Raw genomic sequence first — 21,046 nt, 5'->3', positions numbered from 1 at the left:
GTAGTCCCTCTGTCCCAAATTAAAAGTCCTGTTTGAGGAACCGTGACTCACAATTTAAAAAATTCTTAAATGAACTAACCATTATATATTTCAAACTTGCAACATTTTTTTTACCAAATATGTTTTCGTACTTTTGCTTTAAAAAATCTTGCAATAGATAGACGTTACCAAACATGCTTCTGATTACTCTTCAAAATACTATGCAACAAAACAATTATTTTGTTTTGTTTTAAAACAAAACGCCAAAAACAAAAAGCGTCCCAAACATGCCATTAATTGTTTTAACTATATATATATATATATAATATTGAGATAGTGATATTCAAACCAAAGTGATTTTTAAAATATTTCATTGTTATTCTTTCTTGTATAATTTAAATGGTTATGGACGTTTTCGAGATGTCTTCCACGAAACCACATATAGATTCAAATTCAACTAATCTCTATTATTTTAAATGTCATGATCAAAATATTTTGAAGCATAGTCACTAAAAACTGTCTCTATATATATGGTATCTTTCTTGCAACTTTTGTGTGTGTTAGATTTCGAAGATACCAACTCATTAATATAATACATTGAGTGTTGACCATATTATGTATATATGATCTAAAATCAAATGCAGGCAATAGATTTTATAAGATATTTTCTAATACCAACGTCGCTCTATGATGTCTTTCTTGGAAATTCTTGTCTAGTTATTAGATTTTGAACCACTCACTATATATATATATATATGATCTAATATTTGTTGACCACAGTACTGTTTGTTTAATCAATCTCAACATTATAGAATACGTTATCTTGTTCACTCTCAATTATTGACCGGAAGTGTAGCTTTGAAGATGGAGTGGCTATGGAAACCCTATTTTCACCAACCTTTTTATTTTAATAATATTTGATTTAATTGAAAGATTTTTAAATTACACTGACCTCCTATGAGATTTGAGCAAATTACTCATCGTAAACCGTTTATCGCTTATTACTTTGATTTACACTGAGATTCAACGAATGTGACACCCCCAACGTTTACTTTCCAACATAACTGTTGACCATATTTTATAAACTAACAATTTTGCCCTTTCAATTAATATAAAATATAATATAATATATTATTATAATACAAGAACATTACTGACTTTTCAGAATCGAAGTCACTTTATGGTCCCGACGAATAAGTTAGGTTAAGCTATCTGTCCGTATGTAATTTTATCAAACTTTAGAGGAGGTCGGTGTAATTTACTCTATCAAATACTAACTTATATAATTAATCATTTCCATAATTAGATGGATCGAGTGTAACTTATTTATATGCAATTATATATGCATTCACAATTAGGTTCCAACTTCAGTTACATGACCTTAATATTTGATATAAATTGTATATTTAATGCCAATGAAATTGTGAATAGTATATACAGTATTCATATAGGTATTTATGACATTTTAAGACGGTCAATAAAGACAAAAACTATATGGTGAAGGGCATTATAGTCATTTAAGCAAGGGTAATTTCGAGATGTAACATAACAATAAGGAAAAGAAGACGAAAGGACAGTTTGGTCAATTTGACCAGACTCAGTGGACATAACGACGATGGTGGTGTTAAAAGGGTAGCTCATTTTGGAGTTCTGAATCCACATAGAGAACAAAACGGACACAAGCATTTGCTACGCGGGAATTTTGATTTCAACGGTCCTATTTCCTGTTTAGAGAGAGAGAGAGAGAGAGAGAGAGAGAGAGAGAGTAGGGCTGTCCATGGCGGATTCATCACATGGTCCTTCGAGCTTCTGGACTCAGGCCAACGCTTTGCTTAGAAAAAACATCACTTTCCAGGTATGTGTCTCTCTGTGTGTGCGCGTGTTTTCTGGGTTTTTATTTTTAGGGCGAATTCAAATATTGTAGTGGCAATTAAGGTTTTCTTTTCCTTTTTTGCCGTCTTCAATTTTTGGGTTGTTTTGGTTTATGGGTTTACCTTATCATTTGATTATTGGGTTAATGGGTTATCACGGTGGGAAATAGGATTTATTTAATTGTTAAGTATTATAAAGATCTATTTTTGGTTTGATTGAGTGATCCTGAAATTTCTCGTGTCTATGTGGGGTGAATTCAAAGATTGTAGTGTCAATTCAGTTCTTTGTTGTTTCTTCTTGAGTAAGGGTTTTTTTTTTTTTTTCCTTCAATTTTTGGATTGTTTTGCTATATGAGTTTTCCTTCATCATTTGATTATCGAATTATCATAGTGGGACATAAGATGTTTATAATATTTGAATTATTAAGTATTATATAGATCCATTTTTGGTTTGATTGAGTGATCCTGAAGTGCTCCTGTCTTCGTGGGCTTATGTGCATAAGCTTGTTTTCAGATGTAGTTAATTGTTAATTGTACAGCTTCATTTGACTACTTTCATTGTGGCTTAACAATTTATTGTTTATATTGTGTATATATATATTCTTTTGCTGCAAATTGGTTTAGTTATTTAACAAATTCTGAGCACACATACTACAATTAGGTGGCAAATTAAGAAATGACATTTTTAGATTGAGATTTTTTAATATCTGGAGATATTACCTTTTCTTTTTAAAAATAAATTAGTTTGTTGTTTATTGATTTCTTACCTTGTAATTGGCATTTGCCTGATCATTGAAACTGAACTATTTTTTTTCCCTAAGTTTTGAAAACGTTCGGGCTTGATGGAAAAGTAACTTCTGTTCCAATGAAAAACCGATGATTGTTGATAGGGAGGGAGCTAATTATTTTTATTTCTGGTTCTGAAACTGAAAGTTAGTGAGATTCAAAATTATTTTGTTGATTTATCTAATGCTAGTTTTAATGGTTATTCTACTCTCATTGTCTCACAATGATTATCCATTTTATCTCTCGTTGCAGAAACGGAATATCAGGACAAATGTTCGGCTCATTTTGTTCCCTTTCATACTGTGTTTATTGCTTGTTCTAATCCAGACTTTGATCAACCATGAATTGGATAAACCCAAAAACAGGTGTGGCTGCACCTGTGTTGATAAAAATGGGGATGGTCAATGTGAAAGAGTCTGTGGGATTGAATACTCTACTTTGGACCAAGTAGACAGCTGTCCTATTCCTAGCCCTCCAGAATGGCCACCCTTGTTACAAATTCCAGCTCCTCAGTATCGTGCAGTGAGAACTCATTTTGTTCCATTTACAGACTTGCCAGATGAGTCATGCAAGAGTACAGGGTCTTGTCCTGCAAGTATACTTCTTACAGGGAATAATCAATCTCTAGGACAAAGTATACCTCTCTCTCTCTCTCGTTCTCTCACTCTCTCTCTCTCACACACACATAAACCACACCCGCCGTTTGAGGTTTTTTTAATTTTTTTTAAAAATTCTTTGGAAGTTTAATTGGTGTACTAATGTGTTGGGAATACTCAAGGTTTACATGTGTTTTACATTGATCCTAAATCTTGATAGGTTTGGCTGGAATTATGTTCCCAAGCACTTTTACTCTGAATTCCTCTGAGATTTTGGATACTTTAGCCAATAATGTCTTTGTAAGTAGTCCATTATCTTTTTTATGTTCCTGTTCTTATTAAATTTTCACTTCTAGAGTGATAGCAATATTTATTTTTATCCTGCTTATCATTTATTGGTTTTTCTATATGTTTTGCTTAATGGGATTATTTGAATTGTTTCAGGGGTCAGCGGCAGAGACTGCATATTCTAATTTTCTTGATCCAGCTTTCTTTTCAAATACTCCACTCTATCATGTTCAACCGCAGTGCCGTCCAAACTCCACGTTTTCCGTTTCTATCCAGATAGGATCCACTGCAGTGCCACAGGGTAATGATTTTTCCATGACTACTGCTTAGATTTTTATTTTTTCTGTGAAATTTGCGGTCACAGCTGTGCTGCATGGACATGGGTGCAAGACATAGATTTAGTATGTTACAGCCACTATGATGCATTAATGATAGATAAAGTAGGATTAGAACTGGACTGTTGTATATATCTAATAAGGGAAGCTATCCATTCGTGGTATTTATCTTCAAACTTGTTTTTGGTCAAACCTTGCGAAGTACTATCATCCTACGATGATTCTTAAAATTATTTTCTGTGAGCAATTAACCTCTGGAGAAGTCTCTAACTTAAGATTTTCAATAAAATTGGAGGCTCATCGATAGGGACTCAATTGATATTTGATAATTTACTCCATTTCTGGTTATGTTTCGATTTTGTCAAGCTGGCAACATCTCTCTCTCTCAATAAAATTGGAGGCCCATCGATAGGGACTCAATTGATATTTGATAATTTACTCCATTTCTGGTTATGTTTCCTATTGCATTCCTGGTAAGATTTTGTCAAGCTGGCAACATCTCTCTCTCTCTCTCTCTCTCTCTCTCATGTACACAGTATGGTGTTGTTTTTGGGAATATTCTTAATCTTTATTTATATTACTGTTTTGTCTTAAATTTAGAGGTAAGCTGTGTTCAGGGTTTACCTTTGTGGCGCAACAGTTCTTCTGAGATCAATGACGAGCTATATAAGGGCTACCGAAAGGGGAATTCAGAGGAGAAGATTAATGAGATGATAGCAGGTTGGTCTACTAGATGCTTTTTGATTTGTTACATGTGATAAAAAATTGAATTATGTGAATGGCCTAACTTATGGTTTGATTTTTTCACAGCCTATGATTTCTTAAACTCAAACAGGAATAATTTTAATGTGAGTATATGGTACAACTCTACCTACAAGAATGACACGGGCAATGGTCCTCTTGCGTTGATGCGGGTTCCTCGTTCATTGAATTTGGTATCTATCCTGAACTTTGTAATCTTCTGGTTTTGTATGGCTTGACTAGTGGAAACTTTGGACTTTTTATTATAATAATATGTTGACATGAAAGGATGTTTAGGAGACGTGAATACAACGGCCCAACAAGTACTAGTTTAGGGTATGACATATTCATTTAATTAGTAGAAAAAATAGAACATATATCGCAAGTGATGGAAACCAGAGAATAATTCATGATATTGAATTATATCGCAGGTCATGGAAAGCATGCCATGTCTTAGACAACCAAGACCCTCAAACTTGGTGTCCCAGTGGCATTTTCATAAGTTTGTAGAAGTAAGTGATGGAGGCAAGCCATTAGCATGATATTGATATGATAGCAAGGCGACATCATAAGAAGGCCATTGTAAAAGAACAGTTTATATTTGGTTGAGTCTCAAATGAAGTAGAATAGTAGATCCATTATAATTCCTTAAAATATTGGTCATGTCTCCTCTTTCAAACCTATAATTTCTTATTTTGCATAAATAAGGGGATGCGGGCTTTCCCTTAACTCCCAAATGAGCGTGGAATTTGTGCCTTCCTACCTTCATACCATGTTGGTAAGGCATACCCAATCTGATGGCAATCAGCCATTGATTTATGTTAGCTTGGGCTACTCAATAGACAATCCATTGTTAAAAAAAAAAAGATAAAAAAATGAAAATCCAGTATGACAGCTAGGACAAAGGAAGTTCTATGAATAAGTGTAACTCTGGATCAGTAGCAAAAATTGTAAATATGAAATATAACACCTCATCGTAGGGATGTCTCCTCTTATCCTATTGTTTACTGCTCATTTCGCTATATAGGAGGTTGGGTTCTGATGAGATTGTGAGGGGTTTCGAGCGTAGGCATAGGGACATTCTGTTGGGTTTATTTTCATATTTTAGAGTTTTTATTTATTTGGTAATTTTATTTTCTTTAGTTTTTTTAGATTTTTGGGTTTCTTATTTAGGTTTTGCCTATAAAAGGCTGTATATAACAGAACTAAGCAACTTTTGATTATTAAATTATTATCGTGGTTTCAAAATTCTCTCTTCTGCGTTCTTCTTCTTCCATTGTTCTTGCTTTCTCATTCTCCTTGTCTGTTTTCTTCCCCTCTTTTTTCTAACCCCATCTATCTTCTGCCTTCTTATCCCCTGAATTTTTCTTCTACAACTAATTAATTCAGGGTTGTTTGAGGTTCTGCATCAATTGGTATAAGAGCAATTACCCATTTTGCATAGGTTCCTTCCCGATTAGCTCCAAGGGTGGGTAGCAGACATGGATGCTTTCCCCAAACAGTGGGGGTGGGCATGGCATGCCTAGAAAAATAGACCCTTGGTGGTGCTAAATGGCATTGAGCACGTTAGTGGTATTGATGGGCAGAGGATTCAAGACTGAATATTTTTGGGTTCTAAGGCAGGCCACAACCATAGCTGAGTAGTGCATGTTGGGTGCATTAATTTGTAATGTGTGACACTTGTGGGCGCTGCAGGGACTATGCTCCAACGCACTAGGTTTGTGGCTGTATGATTGGTCCCTCTAAAGACACGTGGCATGGCAAGGATCATTCATAGTAGTTAAAGATGATTAGCAGCATTTGTGGTGAGTGGGGCAGGACACATGGGTACTTAGCCCAAGCTAGGGTTAGGCATGGGACACTTCACACACATGGGTTTTGATGGTGCTAATTTTTCTTGGATATGTTCCCGGCACTAGTAGCAAGATAATTTATGGATGAGAATTGTGGTTCCAAGGCAAGTCTCAACCGTGGGTTGAGGGTGGCAGTACATGTTGGGTACATGCAGTTGGTAGTGTATGGCATTCGGGGGCGTGGCATCCTATCCTTCAAAGGGTCAATCAATCCATGGGCTGGTGATGGCTTGACGGTTGGCACAAGATGTGTGGTTCCTAATATCTAATTGGTCCATCTCCAAGGATATAGCATGGTAAGGATCTGATAGATGTTTCTAGGAGCAAACAAGAGGCGACCATCTTACTTATATGGTAGGGGTTGACTAACCGTGCATGATAAGAAGACATGGTAATTGCTATTTGAACTTCCTAAAGACCCTTGTGGCGGATGCTGAGCGGTGGCATGTCCTGAGTCCTAATAGGTAGAAAAATTAATTACAAACATTCTGGTGAGTGATTTCTGTGCCTGCACCACCCTGCAGTTGGGGATATCAAATCCAGCGATTATTAGCTTCTTGTTAGTAGTCCTAACCCTAGGACTCTTAAGGGTGTTAACTTCCATGCCATGTCTTTCCAAGGCACAAACAATACAGTTGTCGGCTTTTTTAGTTGTAGCATATAAATCGGCATTGCTGGGTCTTTGTTTAACGTAGAGTTTCGATTGTGATTTTGCTTACAAATGTCAACCTTGACCTTTTCTTTTTTGTGAGAGAAGTAAAGATTTGGAACCCTTGTTCTTTTATCAAGTGTGCCTTTGTCCATTGAATGTGTGCAACAATGTGAGATTGGCTGAGACTTGGTGTAACCAAGTGCCACTACAGAGGCAAAATTTTGGTGTAAGTTTAGACCACTGTAAATTAGGCACCTTCAGTCATCACTCTAGGATAGTACCCTAGTTGTTGCACTCTCAATCCCCAACATTTTAACTTCCAAAATTAATTACAAACATTCTGGTGAGTGATTTCTGTGCCTGCACCACCCTGCAGTTGGGGATATCAAATCCAGCGATTATTAGCTTCTTGTTAGTGGTCCTCACCCTAGGATTCTTAAGGGTGTTAACTTCCATGCCATGTCTTTCCAAGGCACAAACAATACAGTTGTCAGCTTTTTAAGTTGTAGCATATAAATCGGCATTACTGGGTCTTTGTTTAAAATAGAGTCTCGGTTGTGATTTTGCTTACAAATGTCAACCTTGACCTTTTCTTTTTTGTGAGAGAAGTAAAGATTTGGAACCCTTGTTCCTTTATCAAGTGTGCCTTTGTCCATTGAACGTGTGCAACAATGTGAGATTGGCTGAGACTTGGTGTAACCAAGTGCCACTACAGAGGCAAAATTTTGGTGTAAGTTTAGACCACTGTAAACTAGGCACCTTCAGTCATCACTTTAGTATAGTACCCTAGTTGTTGCACTCTCAATCCCCTACATTTTAACTTCCAAAGTAAAATGTAAAAAGATAACTTAAAATTGTCAAAAGTTTATATGATACACATCTCAAGTATTATGGAGTGATTTGTTCTAAATTGTTACCTTTTCAATGTCCTGTGTCAATATACGTGTATCTTTAATGATTTGAAATGAGGAACTTCAAATTTTTGTTGATTGAAATCAGACTATTAAGCAAGGTTTAGCTACATTTATTCTAAAAGGATGTAGTTGATAAACTGAACTGTAGAAAAGAATAAATTAGTTAATAAAACTTCATTTGATATAAGGTCTCAAGGTTTACAACATCAAAGATGTCATCCTAACTCATATAACATGATTTTCAAAAGGGAATAAATAATCATTTGCATGATGAGTAAAGGAAAATCATTTGCTACTTCTTTCATTTGTACCCTTCCTGAATGAAGTTCATCATGTCCAGGGCATCAAAAGACATCTTAAATTTTCCTGTATACCTCTTCAATTTTTGGACCCCATGTAATCTCTGCATGGGGCTATCAAGTTGTCCTATGTTGGAGACTCCCTCTTCTCGTGAGAGAGCATTTTAGAATGGAAGTAAGTCTTTTAAAGCCAATCATGGCTCTCCATATGTTGGTCAACCACAGGTGGGGACATAGGTTCACTTTGTTTGATTTCTTATTCTCTTAAAAGTTTATGTGCTGTTTTAATAACGGAACTATGACATGTATCACTTATTTAATCACTTGTTTGTGAGAAACAACTCCTTTAGCGTTATGTGTCCTTGCATATATCCAGCTGTGGAACTCATTTTGGTGCTACCGTAAGTTGGGCCCTTACCTTGTTATAGAGCTTGTTGTGCAAACAATGACTTGAGGAGAGAGAGAGGAAAGGGAGAGAGAGAGAGAGAGAGAGAGAGAGGGGGGGGGGGGGGGGGGGGGGGGGGGGGGTTGGTTTGGGGGTTGTTTGTCTTTTCATGGGATAGAAGAATGAAAACACTAGGACAAGCGATTTTTCATGGTTCGGAGCCTACGACCACGACTCGAGAGCACCTATCTCAAGATTTCCAAACCTCCACTATCAACCTCTCCTTCACGGGGAAGAGCAAACCCTTACAAAGCTTCACAAGCTTGTTCCTCCGTTGCTAAGTGAGCACCTCTCACCTAGACTTCAAGGGTTCTCAACTCTCTTAAAACAATGTCAAAGATAAATATGTTTTGAGTACAAGTTGTATCCTCTACAAGGATGAATGTATACAATGAAAGCTATCTTTCTAGAGTAGTAGAAGTAGCTTTATTGTCATCATGATCCAAGGTCCACACATGAGCCTTTAAAGTTGCTGCCACTTTGCATTTTGGCTGCCAAAATATTAAAAATTCCAATGGGTGTATATGATCCTTTTGTTGTGTATCTGTGTGTTCGATGATCCTCTAACAAGTCAATATTTTACCTGACGCATCTTGGTTGATTTAATTACTTAAAAGGAAATGGTTTCATTTGATGTGCTTTAATTGCAGCATTGGCAATTTCAAACTTTTTTTATTAGCAAGTGCATTGGCAATTTCACTTGGAGGGTAGTGAATTGAATTGTATTTTATTTCCATCTTCCTTGGCTTTATGAATGTTTGTCTTTAATGCACTTGACCACATCCAATAACGACCTATGAAATGTTACTGAATCAAATCATAAACTATGGTTAGTGCTGACTTTTACTACATGTACATTTACAGGCCTCGAATGCCTACCTCCAGTTTTTGCTTGGGTCTCCCACAAAAATGCTATTTGACTTTGTGAAAGAAATGCCCAAACGTGAATCCCAACTCAAGTTGGACTTTTCTTCTCTCCTCGGACCGCTGTTCTTTACATGGGTCATTCTACAACTGTTCCCTGTAAGTGAACTTAGATTATTGCATGTTAAACGTTATTTCCTGTATAGTTGTTTATTTATTAAGAACCATGTTGAAGGTGTTTCTTTCTACCAACTTACACATAGATGAATTTCTAATATTAAGATATAAGAATTTCATAAGATAGAGGTATTGTTTTTAGTTGACTGTTCATCATGACTTGGATCTTCAGTTTTATAGATGTTTGACAATGCAAAACAAAGAACCCATTAGAATTATATTAAATAGGTTTTACAAGAAAGATAAGATAGAAATAGTTGAGCTTTATTTGCATATATATCATATAAGTTCAAAGTGTTAAGGAAAAAAAACCTATACATGATGAAAGTACAATTCAATGCATCAAGTGATGATTGTTCAACAAATTGGAGATATACATGATTATAGTCACAAACTGGTCCATCTTTGTTATGCACATGATTTTTTTATATGGAGTAATTAAAAAATCAGTTTTTATTGGCTGATGCTTTATATGTTTAGTTTGAACTGAATGATCAAATGTCTGAATACGTTTCTTGTTTCCAGCTTGGTGTCCTCCAAGTTTAAAGTGTACTAGTTGGTTTTCTGTAACAAACTCCTGATACTTACCGTTGTTATGGATGGAATTGGATTAGTTGTTAACTAATCTTTGTAACTATTTTGGTGCTTTTTTTGAGGAAAAGGATCTCTGCTCCACAATATGTGTCTTTTAATTTGCGTATCTTTTAGTAAATCAAGAGATGGTATACATCTTACAGCCAAGAGAATGATTGCATCTTGGTGCCGAAAATATGGTGAAATAGGAGGTATCACAAATGAGCACTCAAGGGATGAATAGCTCACCACCAAAAGGAACCCATCCAAGGGATAAGAGTAAGGGTACTCCCCACCCTAAGGAATCCAACCAAGGGATGAGAGTAAGGAAAAGAAGAACTTCTTAACAAGCCAAAGGCTCAAATATCATTTAAATTCATCAAAGGTTGCATTTCTGCTACATGATTAGGGTTTAAATAGAGTTGGCATGGAACAACCCTTCAGCCATAGATAGATTTTAGGGTTAAAATCATAAAACCTCCCTCTACTTTCAAAATCGTGCACAAAACCCCCACTCGAATCAAATAGGTCCCTGAACTAACAAAATTGATTAAATTACCCCTAACCCGTAACCAAGCCGTTAAATGGGTTGTTAAATGTCAAATGTAACCTTGCTATTTAATGTTAAAATTAAAATACTGAAATTATAATTTTAAAATTACAAAAATAACCCTCTTTAGTTTGTCTTCTTCCTCTTCACCATCCCCCTCTCTCTCTCAAATTATCACCTTTCTCTTTGTAAAACCAGACCCATCATTGTAGCAGAGCAGCAATGGACTGCAGCACCAACACCACCCAAACTCATCACCAATTCTCTCTCTAAAACCAGCCCCTCTCTCTCTCTTTCAAATTATCACCTTTCTCTTTCTAAAACCAGACCCATCATTGTAGCAGAGCAGCAATGGATTGCACCACCAACACCACCCAAACTCTCATCACCAATCCTCTCTCTACAACCAGACCAGTCACAATCAGTAGCAGAAGCAACAATGGACTCCACCACCACCCACCACCACCAAATGACGATCTCTGCAACCGCAAGATCGTTGTTGGCCCACCTCCTCTTCCTCCTCATAACTCTCATCACTCTCTTCAACACCACTACCTCCGAGTCGGACTCAGACGAAGTCACCGAGCTCCTCAACCTCCAATACCAATCTGAATCGAGTATCATCCATTCATCCACTTCAACGGCCAACTCCTCAGCCGCTTCATCTCCAACAACAAAGACACCCCATCTGAATCCAAACTTTTCTTTTGCGACATCGAGTTCAAGGAGTCCCAAACCACCTTCGCACAACCGCCGCCTGCCCCCAACCGCCGCCAGTGTCGACGAAATAGTAGAGGATGAAGACCCAAAATAGAGCTTCAATCAGTAGAGAACCCAACCACCGCCGGCATCAACGAGAGAGTGTACTCAATCGACAGAGAACCCAAGTCCCCAACCGCTGCCGGCATCGACGAAGCAGTGGAGGACGAAGACCCAGAACAAAGCTTTAATTAGCAGGGAACCCTAGCCGTCGGCATCGACGAAAGATAATGTAGTCAATCAGCATTGAACCCAAGCCCCCAACTGCCGCCGGCATCAATTAAGCATATGCAAATATATAAAGTCAATGGGCAAATCAGTGGGAGAGAGAAAAATCTTATTATTGATATATATATATAGAGAGAGAGAGAGAGAGACGTGATCGTGATCTCAGATTGCTAAAAATTGAAATTAAAGAAAGAAATATCTCAGATTACAAAAAATTGAAAATAAAGGAACAAATGGACGTGATCTCAAATTGAAATCACATCTCAGATTACCAAGAATTGAAAATAAAGGAACAAATCGTCGTTCAGGGACCTATTTGATTTTGTTGGGGTTTTATGAACAATTTTAGAAGTAGAGGGGAGTTTTGTGATTTTAACCCTAGATTTTAATAGCCAATTACACTTTTCAAGACAAACAACACAAGTACCAAGCAAAAAAAGATGCAAGACTAATTTGACTCAAAACTAAATATGCTGAACTAAGGTCGTCAAGACTTTTTTTTTTTGATACATCAAAAGAGATCTTAAAAATCATAACAATAAACTTGAAAACCAAAAGGTGCTGGAACTGAGAAGAGAAGTGAGCTGCTGCAGGTAGGCGCATTATATTTTCAACTGCAGATTTTTTTTCCCAGATGATACATTCCCCCCCCCCCCCCTCTCTCTCTCTCTCTCTCTCAAGGATTTGTTTGCACCCAAGAGGAGTCGAACTTTATTTCCAACTGCAGATTTCTCAGTCAACAAAAATACTTGTTACTGAAATGGTCATAACTCACTCTAGGAAGTCTGAATTGGTCATCGTTTTTTCTATTAGAAAGTAGATTCGTAGGGCTTTCCAACCATGCATGGATCATTTCCTTCACAGTTGAGTTCAGGATGACCATCAAATTATGCCAAAATGGCATCCTGCATTTTCTGAAGAACATAGGTAATTAACTCTGGGTTGATTGAATTTTAGCAAGGGATGCTCCATCGTCACATCTGATACCTGGTGTTTCATTCTTTGTGAAAATATTTTTCTTGGCAGCTCTTATGAAAATGATTTTATGTTATTTGCTTGCTTCAAATATATATTCTTCAATCATTTTGCTTTTTGATGTAGGTCGTATTAACATCTCTGGTTTACGAGAAGGAACAGAATCTCAGAATCATGATGAAAATGCATGGGCTTGGTGATGGCCCTTATTGGATGATTTCTTATACTTATTTTCTTGTCATATCTTTGATATATATGTTATGTTTTGTGATATTTGGCTCAGCTATAGGTAATAACACAGCCAATGAATTTTTTTAAAAAATTTCTTTTGACTTTTATAGGAGTTGCTTTAATGCTACTTCCTTTCAGGGTTAAAATTCTTCACAATGAATGAGTACAGCATCCAGTTTGTGTTTTATTTCATCTACATAAACTTGCAAATTTCACTGGCCTTTCTGGTGGCTACAATTTTCTCAAAAGTGAAGACTGCCGCAGGTTTGATCTCAGAAAATTGATGTAATTGATAGCATAGAGTACACTGATTATTTTTACTTGAGGATAGTTGAATAACAAGGGTTCATTGTTGATGATCACAGTTATGGGATACATAATAGTGTTTGGATCTGGGCTCTTAGGAGGCTTTCTTTTCCAGTTTTTTCTTCAAGATACATCATTCCCAAGTAAGTATAAGAGATATAAAAAAGATGTTGTAGTTCTTGTTGACTGGGTTTTGCAAATTTAGTATTGCAGATGGCTTGCTACCCATTTAAACATGTTAATTTTAGGTCCATGCTGTTTTAATTTGTCCTATTAAAGATTGTTTTTAAAGCTTATCAATTTTGGTATTTTTTTGGGGTAAATTTATCAATTCTGTATTGATCTTGAGAAAATAAAGCAATTTCCACCATTTTTTATTAGTGGAAAGAAAATTGAATGCATCAGCTTATTTGTAAGGCTTGAAGCCACTTGTATTATCTCCTGGTACCCTTTCCAGCCCCTGCTAACCTAAAAGAAAGAAGTGCTTTCTGTTTCCACAACAGCAAATGGAACTTTGTCATTTTTCTTTTTTCAAAAATGTAATGCTTTAAATCATTAATGCTTATTGATAACTTACCAGTTATGGCTTGAAAGGTATTATGACACACCATAGCGATGTTATATGCATTGTTACACTGGTGTTCAATAGTGTACGTATTTGAGGGAGTGGTTAACCATGATCATCTGCTTGGGTTGCATTTTTTGCTTTAATTGGAATTGAGATACACGCTATTTATAATCATGTTAACTGTTGTGGTGCTGGTTTGCAGACCTTACATGGTACCTAAGATTTTCTTCTATGCTTTGCTCTCGACTTTGCATTTTTACTTTTTAAACTCTAATTGTTGTAAAATTGATCTTTCGATGTTTCAGGAGGCTGGATTATTGTCATGGAATTATATCCGGGCTTTTCTCTGTATCGTGGTTTATATGAGTTTGCAACATATTCCTTCTCGGGAAACTATATGGGGACTGATGGCATGCGATGGGGGAACTTAAGTGATGGCAACAATGGGATGAGAGAGATCTTTATTATCATGTTTGTGGAATGGTTGGTGGTTCTTTTTGTTGCATATTATCTAGATCAAGTTGTATCATCAGGAAGTGGTGTAAGAAGAAATCCTCTATTTTTGTTGAAGAACTTCCGAAAGAAGCCCTTGTCGTCTTTCAGTCGACCTAGCTTGCAAAGTCAAGGATCTAAAGTTTTCGTTGAGATGGAGAAACCTGATGTTGCCCAAGAGGTAGCTCTTTCATCCTTACTATTATATTCTAATTGTTAGTCTGGCAATAGGTTAGGTCTAACAAGTGTCTAGGTTTGAGTCTCAGAGAAATCACTTTGGAAGATTAATGTCAAAGATTAGGTCTGTCTCCAAATTTCTCCTCCTAGCACCTGGTGGAGGGTGGGTCATACACTGGGGAATGCACTTTTTAATTTAGAAATAGCCTTTTGAAGTGGAATGATGAATACTCATAGGATAGTATTTAAAGCTGGTTAACCATGGAAAAAGATGGTCTATCTGGTGCAACTGCAGAGGGTTTATCTATTGCTCTTCATAACTTGGAGCTGTCTTATTTTAGAACATTAAACAGAGTGATCTTCATCAAAGCAATGTCATCAGTAATTTATATCTTCATTTTTTCTGCACCTCTCTACATGACCATCTTGAGCAGTGTGATTGAGAGGATGGTTTCTATAACATTTGTTCATTGAACTGCAGATTTTTAGGTAACACTTAAGATGATCCTTGCATGTCTTAATATGTCATCTAGTTTAGGATGCTGGAGGATAGAGTGTGTGTAGACCATGCATTGTCTTCTTCTCACTATCATTATAAATGCATAACATGATCAAATCTTGATCAGTGTACCTCCTACCTGGAAATCTTAAATTTTGGATGAGTTCCACCTCTCATTTCAATGTGCCTTTTTCCAGAGGGAGAAAGTTGAACAGTTGCTACTTGAACCGAGCATCAGTCATGCGATTGTTTCTGATAACCTCAAAAAGGTCTACCCCGGAAGGGACGGAAACCCCGAGAAATTTGCTGTGAGAGGGTTGTCACTTGCTTTGCCTCATGGGGAGTGCTTTGGTATGCTTGGTCCCAATGGTGCAGGGAAAACTTCTTTTATCAATATGGTTAGTGTAAAATGGCCTTGGCTCTTTCAATAGCTACACTTCCCATTTCCTTGTTTTTTTACTTCTTATTTGTTCAATCATCAAATGTTTTCAAAGAGATTTATATATGTATAGGTTCTAATTATATACATAAAAGATGTGGTATCTCGATTGGTCTCCTCCTTAGCTCTTGTTTTATATATGCTTCTATATAATATTCAACTAGGATTTATTCCAAATCTATTTCATTTTTCTATAACGGAAATAATCTTTTGAGTTTTGGTTTATTCAATTGCAATAGTAGATTAAAAGGTCTGCTGCTCTCCAAATAGGTTAATATATCTTTGTTGACAGATGATTGGTCTCATAAAGCCAAGCTCTGGTGCAGCGTATGTTCAGGGTCTTGATATTCGGACTCACATGGACGAAATATATGCCAGCATGGGTGTATGTCCACAGCATGAGTAAGCATGAAGATTCTTCAATGTCAAAAAAAGCAGTTTATTGGTTCTTTGTTTTCTCTAATTGTGGAGTCTGAATAACTTCTCATATTTGAAATTTTGATTTATTGGACAATTATACAGCTTGCTCTGGGAAACCTTAACAGGAAGAGAACACTTACTTTTTTATGGCAGGCTTAAAAACCTTAAAGGTGCTGCCTTGACCCAAGTAAGTCAATATTGCTTTCACTTTGCAACTGTCAATTAGGTTCTATTTGAATTTGAGAGCAACATGTGCTTGTGGTAGGAACTTGTAATCGGAGAGATATTACGCATCTCCAAGAAAGCACAGACACTTCTCTATGGGGTGCCTTGACAGTGTCGGACATGTGTCAGATGCGGTTACAAAGTGTTCAGGAGCTTGAATATTTGCTATTTGTTCTTTTATGTTGTTTACACATGGCTGGAACATGGGAAGATATGGCGTAGTTTTGCAGAAATAAAATTAAGTTACAAAAACCGAAAATAATAGACATCCAGCCCAAAGCCCCAATTGATGATTATATTCATAGTATTGTGGATAAAATGAGCAAAAAGTCAGTTTTTATATATGATAATTTATTATATTATTATTATATTGTCGTATCTCTGCCGTGTCAATTTTATGAGATTTTTCGAATCACCGTGTTTGCATCGTATCATACCCGTGTCTTGTGTTTGTATACATCCTTCATGTGTCTCTGTATGCTTCAACATTTTTCAGGAAAGATGAAAATGAATTCATGAGGTTTATATGTGAGCTTAATCTTGTTTGATTCTATTAAATTTGAAGGAGATTTAGCTGAGATCACCCATTAAGCTTGAAATTACTGATTGTTGAGTTGATTAGCTTAGAACATCCATTGAAACAATCAGCAACTCCAAATTACTGACTGTAGCTGTTGTCTGACAAGTTGAGGGGTGTAATTTTGCATCAATATCTATCTACAGAGTGTTTATATGCACTTCCTCCTCCTCCTGAGAGAGAGAGAGAGAGAGAGATTGATGCAAGTGATGTTTTGTTCATTAGTCATCTCAAGCATGACAATATTTGAGTTTTCGTTTTCATTTTGTCTACGGCAGGCAGTGGAAGAATCTCTAAAGAGTGTGAACCTATTTTACGGGGGGGTTGCTGACAAACAAGCTGGGAAATACAGCGGAGGGATGAAAAGGAGGCTCAGTGTTGCCATTTCACTGATTGGGGATCCCAAAGTATGTGTTAATCTTCATATTAACTTACAGCTTGGACCTTTTTTTAATGTTTAAATCTCTTCTCATACTTATAATGTGTATTTTGAAAATTTTGCTAGGTTGTCTATATGGATGAACCCAGTACTGGACTGGATCCAGCTTCAAGAAATAATTTATGGAATGTCGTGAAGCGTGCAAAGCAAGACCGGGCTATAATTCTCACCAGTAATCTCTCTATCTCTTCCTCCCCCCCCTTTCTCTTATTTGCTGGACTTTGATCACCTTAATTCTGATATGGAGCTCATGGGTTTCGAAACGGGAAATAGGCAAATGCAAGAGCCTCGCAAAATGGGCTAGCCCTTTTACTTTCCTCACCTTAATTTCATTCGACTCTGTCAGTCTGTCTTCTAGTTGTATACAGTTTCATTCCCATATCTTGTACCAGTTTTGACTTGTGTGTTGTTGAACTTAAAAGAATATCACACAACCATTGTTTTCCCTTGTAATTTTACTGATACAGCTCATTGTAATGATGGCAGCACATTCAATGGAAGAGGCAGAGCATCTCTGTGATCGATTAGGAATTTTTGTGGATGGCAGCTTGCAGTGTATAGGAAATCCCAGAGAGGTAACTTCAATTAATGTTTATTTGTGCCAGATCATACTCACCACTTTTATTTATTCAATTTTTATTTATTAATTTATTTGGTAGGTAAGCATGAGTATAATATTATAACTCTAAATTCACCCCCTTTATTCAATAATATGATATAGTGAAGATTATGTAGACTTTTTTTCACATTGAGATGCTATAGTAATAGACACATTAATCATTTTTCTGAAATTAATATCCCTTCTCCAAGTGAAATTCTGTTTTGCATAAATATGGTAGTTGTAAAATCTTGATGTGAGGCACTGGAAAACTTATTTGCTACTTAAAATTGTGCCAGATTTTCATGCCATTGCTGTGTGATAAGGAGAAAAAAAAAAAAACAAAGAACCTTCATAAAATCCTTATAAGATGAAACCCTATTAATCATCTCTGAAAAGATTTTCTATCATACCAGAAACTTCGAGAATGCAACAAATTGTGTCTGCATTCTCCCAAGTCCCCACGCCTCCTGCCCTGGAGGCACTGAGCAGTATCATGTGTGGTTTTTTCCCATTCAAATGTATTCTTGATGACGTATTTGTATTCATAACCACGGTGCTGTGTTGCTGGTACGTCACAGGCCTCTAGTACTTCAGCTACCTTAGGAGGTTTCTGAATTAGTACACTACGAACTGCCTTCATCACATGTTTTTATTAGGACTTGTTTTTTTGCTGGGTATATTCATTTAGTACTTGAGCTAACTAGACACATTTTTGTAGTTTCTTCCGATAATTCACATACAATATTATGAACTGCCTCCTTGAGATCTTTGTAACAGAGATGTTAATAAACCTCAGACTTACAATGCATTTCTTTGTTAAATGTATAACAAATAGTATTATTGCGTTGAATGACAGCTGAAGGCTAGATATGGAGGGTCTTATGTGTTTACGATGACAACGTCATCAAATCATGAGGCGGAAGTGGTGAACCTGGTGCGAAATCTCTCTCCAAATGCCAACAAGATATACCAAATATCGGGAACCCTGAAGTTTGAGCTGCCGAAACAGGAAGTGAGAATTGCAGATGTTTTCCAGGCAGTTGAGAATGCAAAGAGCAGGTTCACAGTTAATGCATGGGGTCTGGCCGACACCACTTTAGAGGACGTCTTCATCAAGGTGGCACGTGGGGCTCAGGCATTCAACGTTGTTCTTTCGTGATTGTCGGATACGATTGTTGATATTGAAACTTGCTATTCATTTCTGTACGTGGTCAGTTCTTTTAATTTCTTGTGGTTTTGTAGAATCTCAATTTTTAAGTAGCATCATTTGGAAATTGGTTTACATATTGTAGACTTACATTCTTTAATAGTTGATAAAATATCAAATAGCATATGTGATGATCTCATCAAACATGTGTGGTTTGCTACTGATACTGATATAGAAGTGTGGAGCCTGATAGTAATGCGCATCTGTGTGTGTGTGTGTGTATTTATTTGACGGAGTAAGAGTTGGTGTCTTCTTCTTCAAAGGTTGCATAAGACACAATGACCGTGCACGTGCATCCACATGTACTGGAGACGTTATTTTCATGTAATAAATGTGGTGACTATTGTGGCAATTAATCTCTGTGCTATATTAGTTGTTCCTTTTGAAGATAATTTAAACATTCAACTCAGTTAGATTTAATAATTGTTTTGTCAATTCAATCTAAATATTGGTATCTATGCAATCGTATTGAAATCGAGACGTAGAGGGGCATACATTTTTTTCAGAATTTCAAGAAACAATCGAGACGTAGAGGTGCATACAATTTTTTCAGAATTTCAAGAAACAATTATGCGCCTCTTCGCCTGGATCCCAATCACATATTTTTAAATTGCATCTTTTTTGGAAAATTTATTATTTTATAGAAGCAATAGCACAATTCATTCTCGCGGACAACATTGGCCATAGAAAATATGACCCACAAACATAAAAAGAAAAAAAGAAAAAGAAAAAGGATAAAGGTAAAAATAATAATATAATCTCTATTAGTGGTGGAGATCATGAGTTCGAATCTCCTTAGGTCATTTTTGCGAATTTTTTTAATAATTACTCGATATATGTGTGATAAGGGAATTGACTGTATGTGTTCGATGATAAATTATGAAATTCTTTTATAGGTCTGACATCACCATTGCGGCTGGGAGTTAGAGTTAGATATATAGTAGTAGGAAGAGAAGTAATGATGATTTAAGGGCATTTAGGGCCTCCTCTCTTAGTCTTCCAGTTGTTGTAGCAAGGGCACACAGCTTTGTTCCCATAGTAGCCAGGAGGAACACACAAGCACTTTGTGCAGCATTTTTGACAGAAGAACATGCATGGCTTGTGGTATTGTGTCTTTCCACGCTTCCTTATGCATTCTGATGGGCATTCTGGTCATTCAACACCATAAAAATAAACGAATAAATGAATAAATTAATTAAAAATGCTAAAGTGGGACCAGTGGACTACAGATTCAGTTCAACACAAGTTGAGTTCCAAGTCAAAATTTAGAATATTTTTTTTCATACTTAATATTCATATCATTAATATAAATTAGTTCCTTGTTTAATTTCTCAGTAGCATCTTCTTATTAAATTTATTTATTTATTTATTTTTTAAATTCAGTAGGAAAATCCCATTGTCCTATTTTTCATTGGTTGGGACTAGAACTCTCGAATTCTTCTTTGGATAGATAGAGAACACTTTGATTTGTAATTTTTTTTTATTTGTTTATTTATTTATTTATTTTTTTGGTACACAATCTCATTGAAAAGATGCCAATATCTCTTGATCTGGACTATATATATATATAACACTCATAATTGAACTCACAGACAAAATATTTTGGTTTTCAATTTTATTTTATTTTTATAAAGACTTGAGCAATCACTTCAACATAGAGCCCAACTTTAGGGCACTTTCACAATAAGCACATCAGTTGTGAGTATGTTGTGGATTCTCACTAGTGAAGACCTAAGTTATTGTCTGTGTTCAGAATGAGAGTGGCCCACAACGAAATTGTCGAGAATAAATTATAAAATATCATATACTCGTACATTATAGATCGAAAAAATGTAAAAAGTTCTTACGATTACGTTACAATCTAATTTTAAAAAACTATAGTGAATATGACCACAAAATAAATTTCATTATTAGCATTTCAACAAAAAAATTTATTGGCAAAAATTGAAGAATGTAAACACTCTATTGATGCTAAAACTA

The 21,046-nt window shown here is 36.1% G+C and overlaps 1 protein-coding gene across 1 annotated transcript; it reads left to right on the top strand.

Annotated features, from left to right (window-relative positions):
* The first annotated feature begins 1,632 nt into the window (after positions 1-1,632).
* LOC132283484 (ABC transporter A family member 7-like) lies at positions 1,633-19,243 on the top strand. Its single transcript, XM_059785430.1, has 18 exons — positions 1,633-1,834; positions 2,889-3,270; positions 3,453-3,532; positions 3,677-3,821; positions 4,456-4,575; positions 4,666-4,790; positions 9,624-9,782; positions 13,012-13,174; positions 13,255-13,380; positions 13,482-13,565; positions 14,296-14,663; positions 15,356-15,556; positions 15,890-15,999; positions 16,120-16,204; positions 17,098-17,226; positions 17,325-17,430; positions 17,745-17,833; positions 18,716-19,243. Exons 1-18 carry the CDS (start codon positions 1,757-1,759, stop codon positions 19,016-19,018), a joined length of 2,853 nt encoding a protein of 950 aa, XP_059641413.1. The 5' UTR covers positions 1,633-1,756; the 3' UTR covers positions 19,019-19,243.
* Positions 19,244-21,046: the final 1,803 nt, after the last annotated feature.

Source organism: Cornus florida, unplaced genomic scaffold (assembly GCF_030987335.1).
Source record: "Cornus florida cultivar Cherokee Brave unplaced genomic scaffold, ASM3098733v1 CherokeeBrave_3.0.0_Hap2_Chr11, whole genome shotgun sequence".
Taxonomy (NCBI): Eukaryota; Viridiplantae; Streptophyta; class Magnoliopsida; order Cornales; family Cornaceae; genus Cornus; species Cornus florida.
This window is presented reverse-complemented; position numbering and strand designations above follow the sequence as displayed.

Coding starts and splice junctions, on each gene's coding strand:
- LOC132283484 (XM_059785430.1), top strand. CDS start 1,757: ATGGCGGATTCATCACATGGTCCTTCGAGCTTCTGGACTCAGGCCAAC. Junction 3,533..3,676: donor CTTTAGCCAATAATGTCTTT/GTAAGTAGTCCA, acceptor GAATTGTTTCAG/GGGTCAGCGGCAGAGACTGC. Junction 14,664..15,355: donor AACCTGATGTTGCCCAAGAG/GTAGCTCTTTCA, acceptor GCCTTTTTCCAG/AGGGAGAAAGTTGAACAGTT.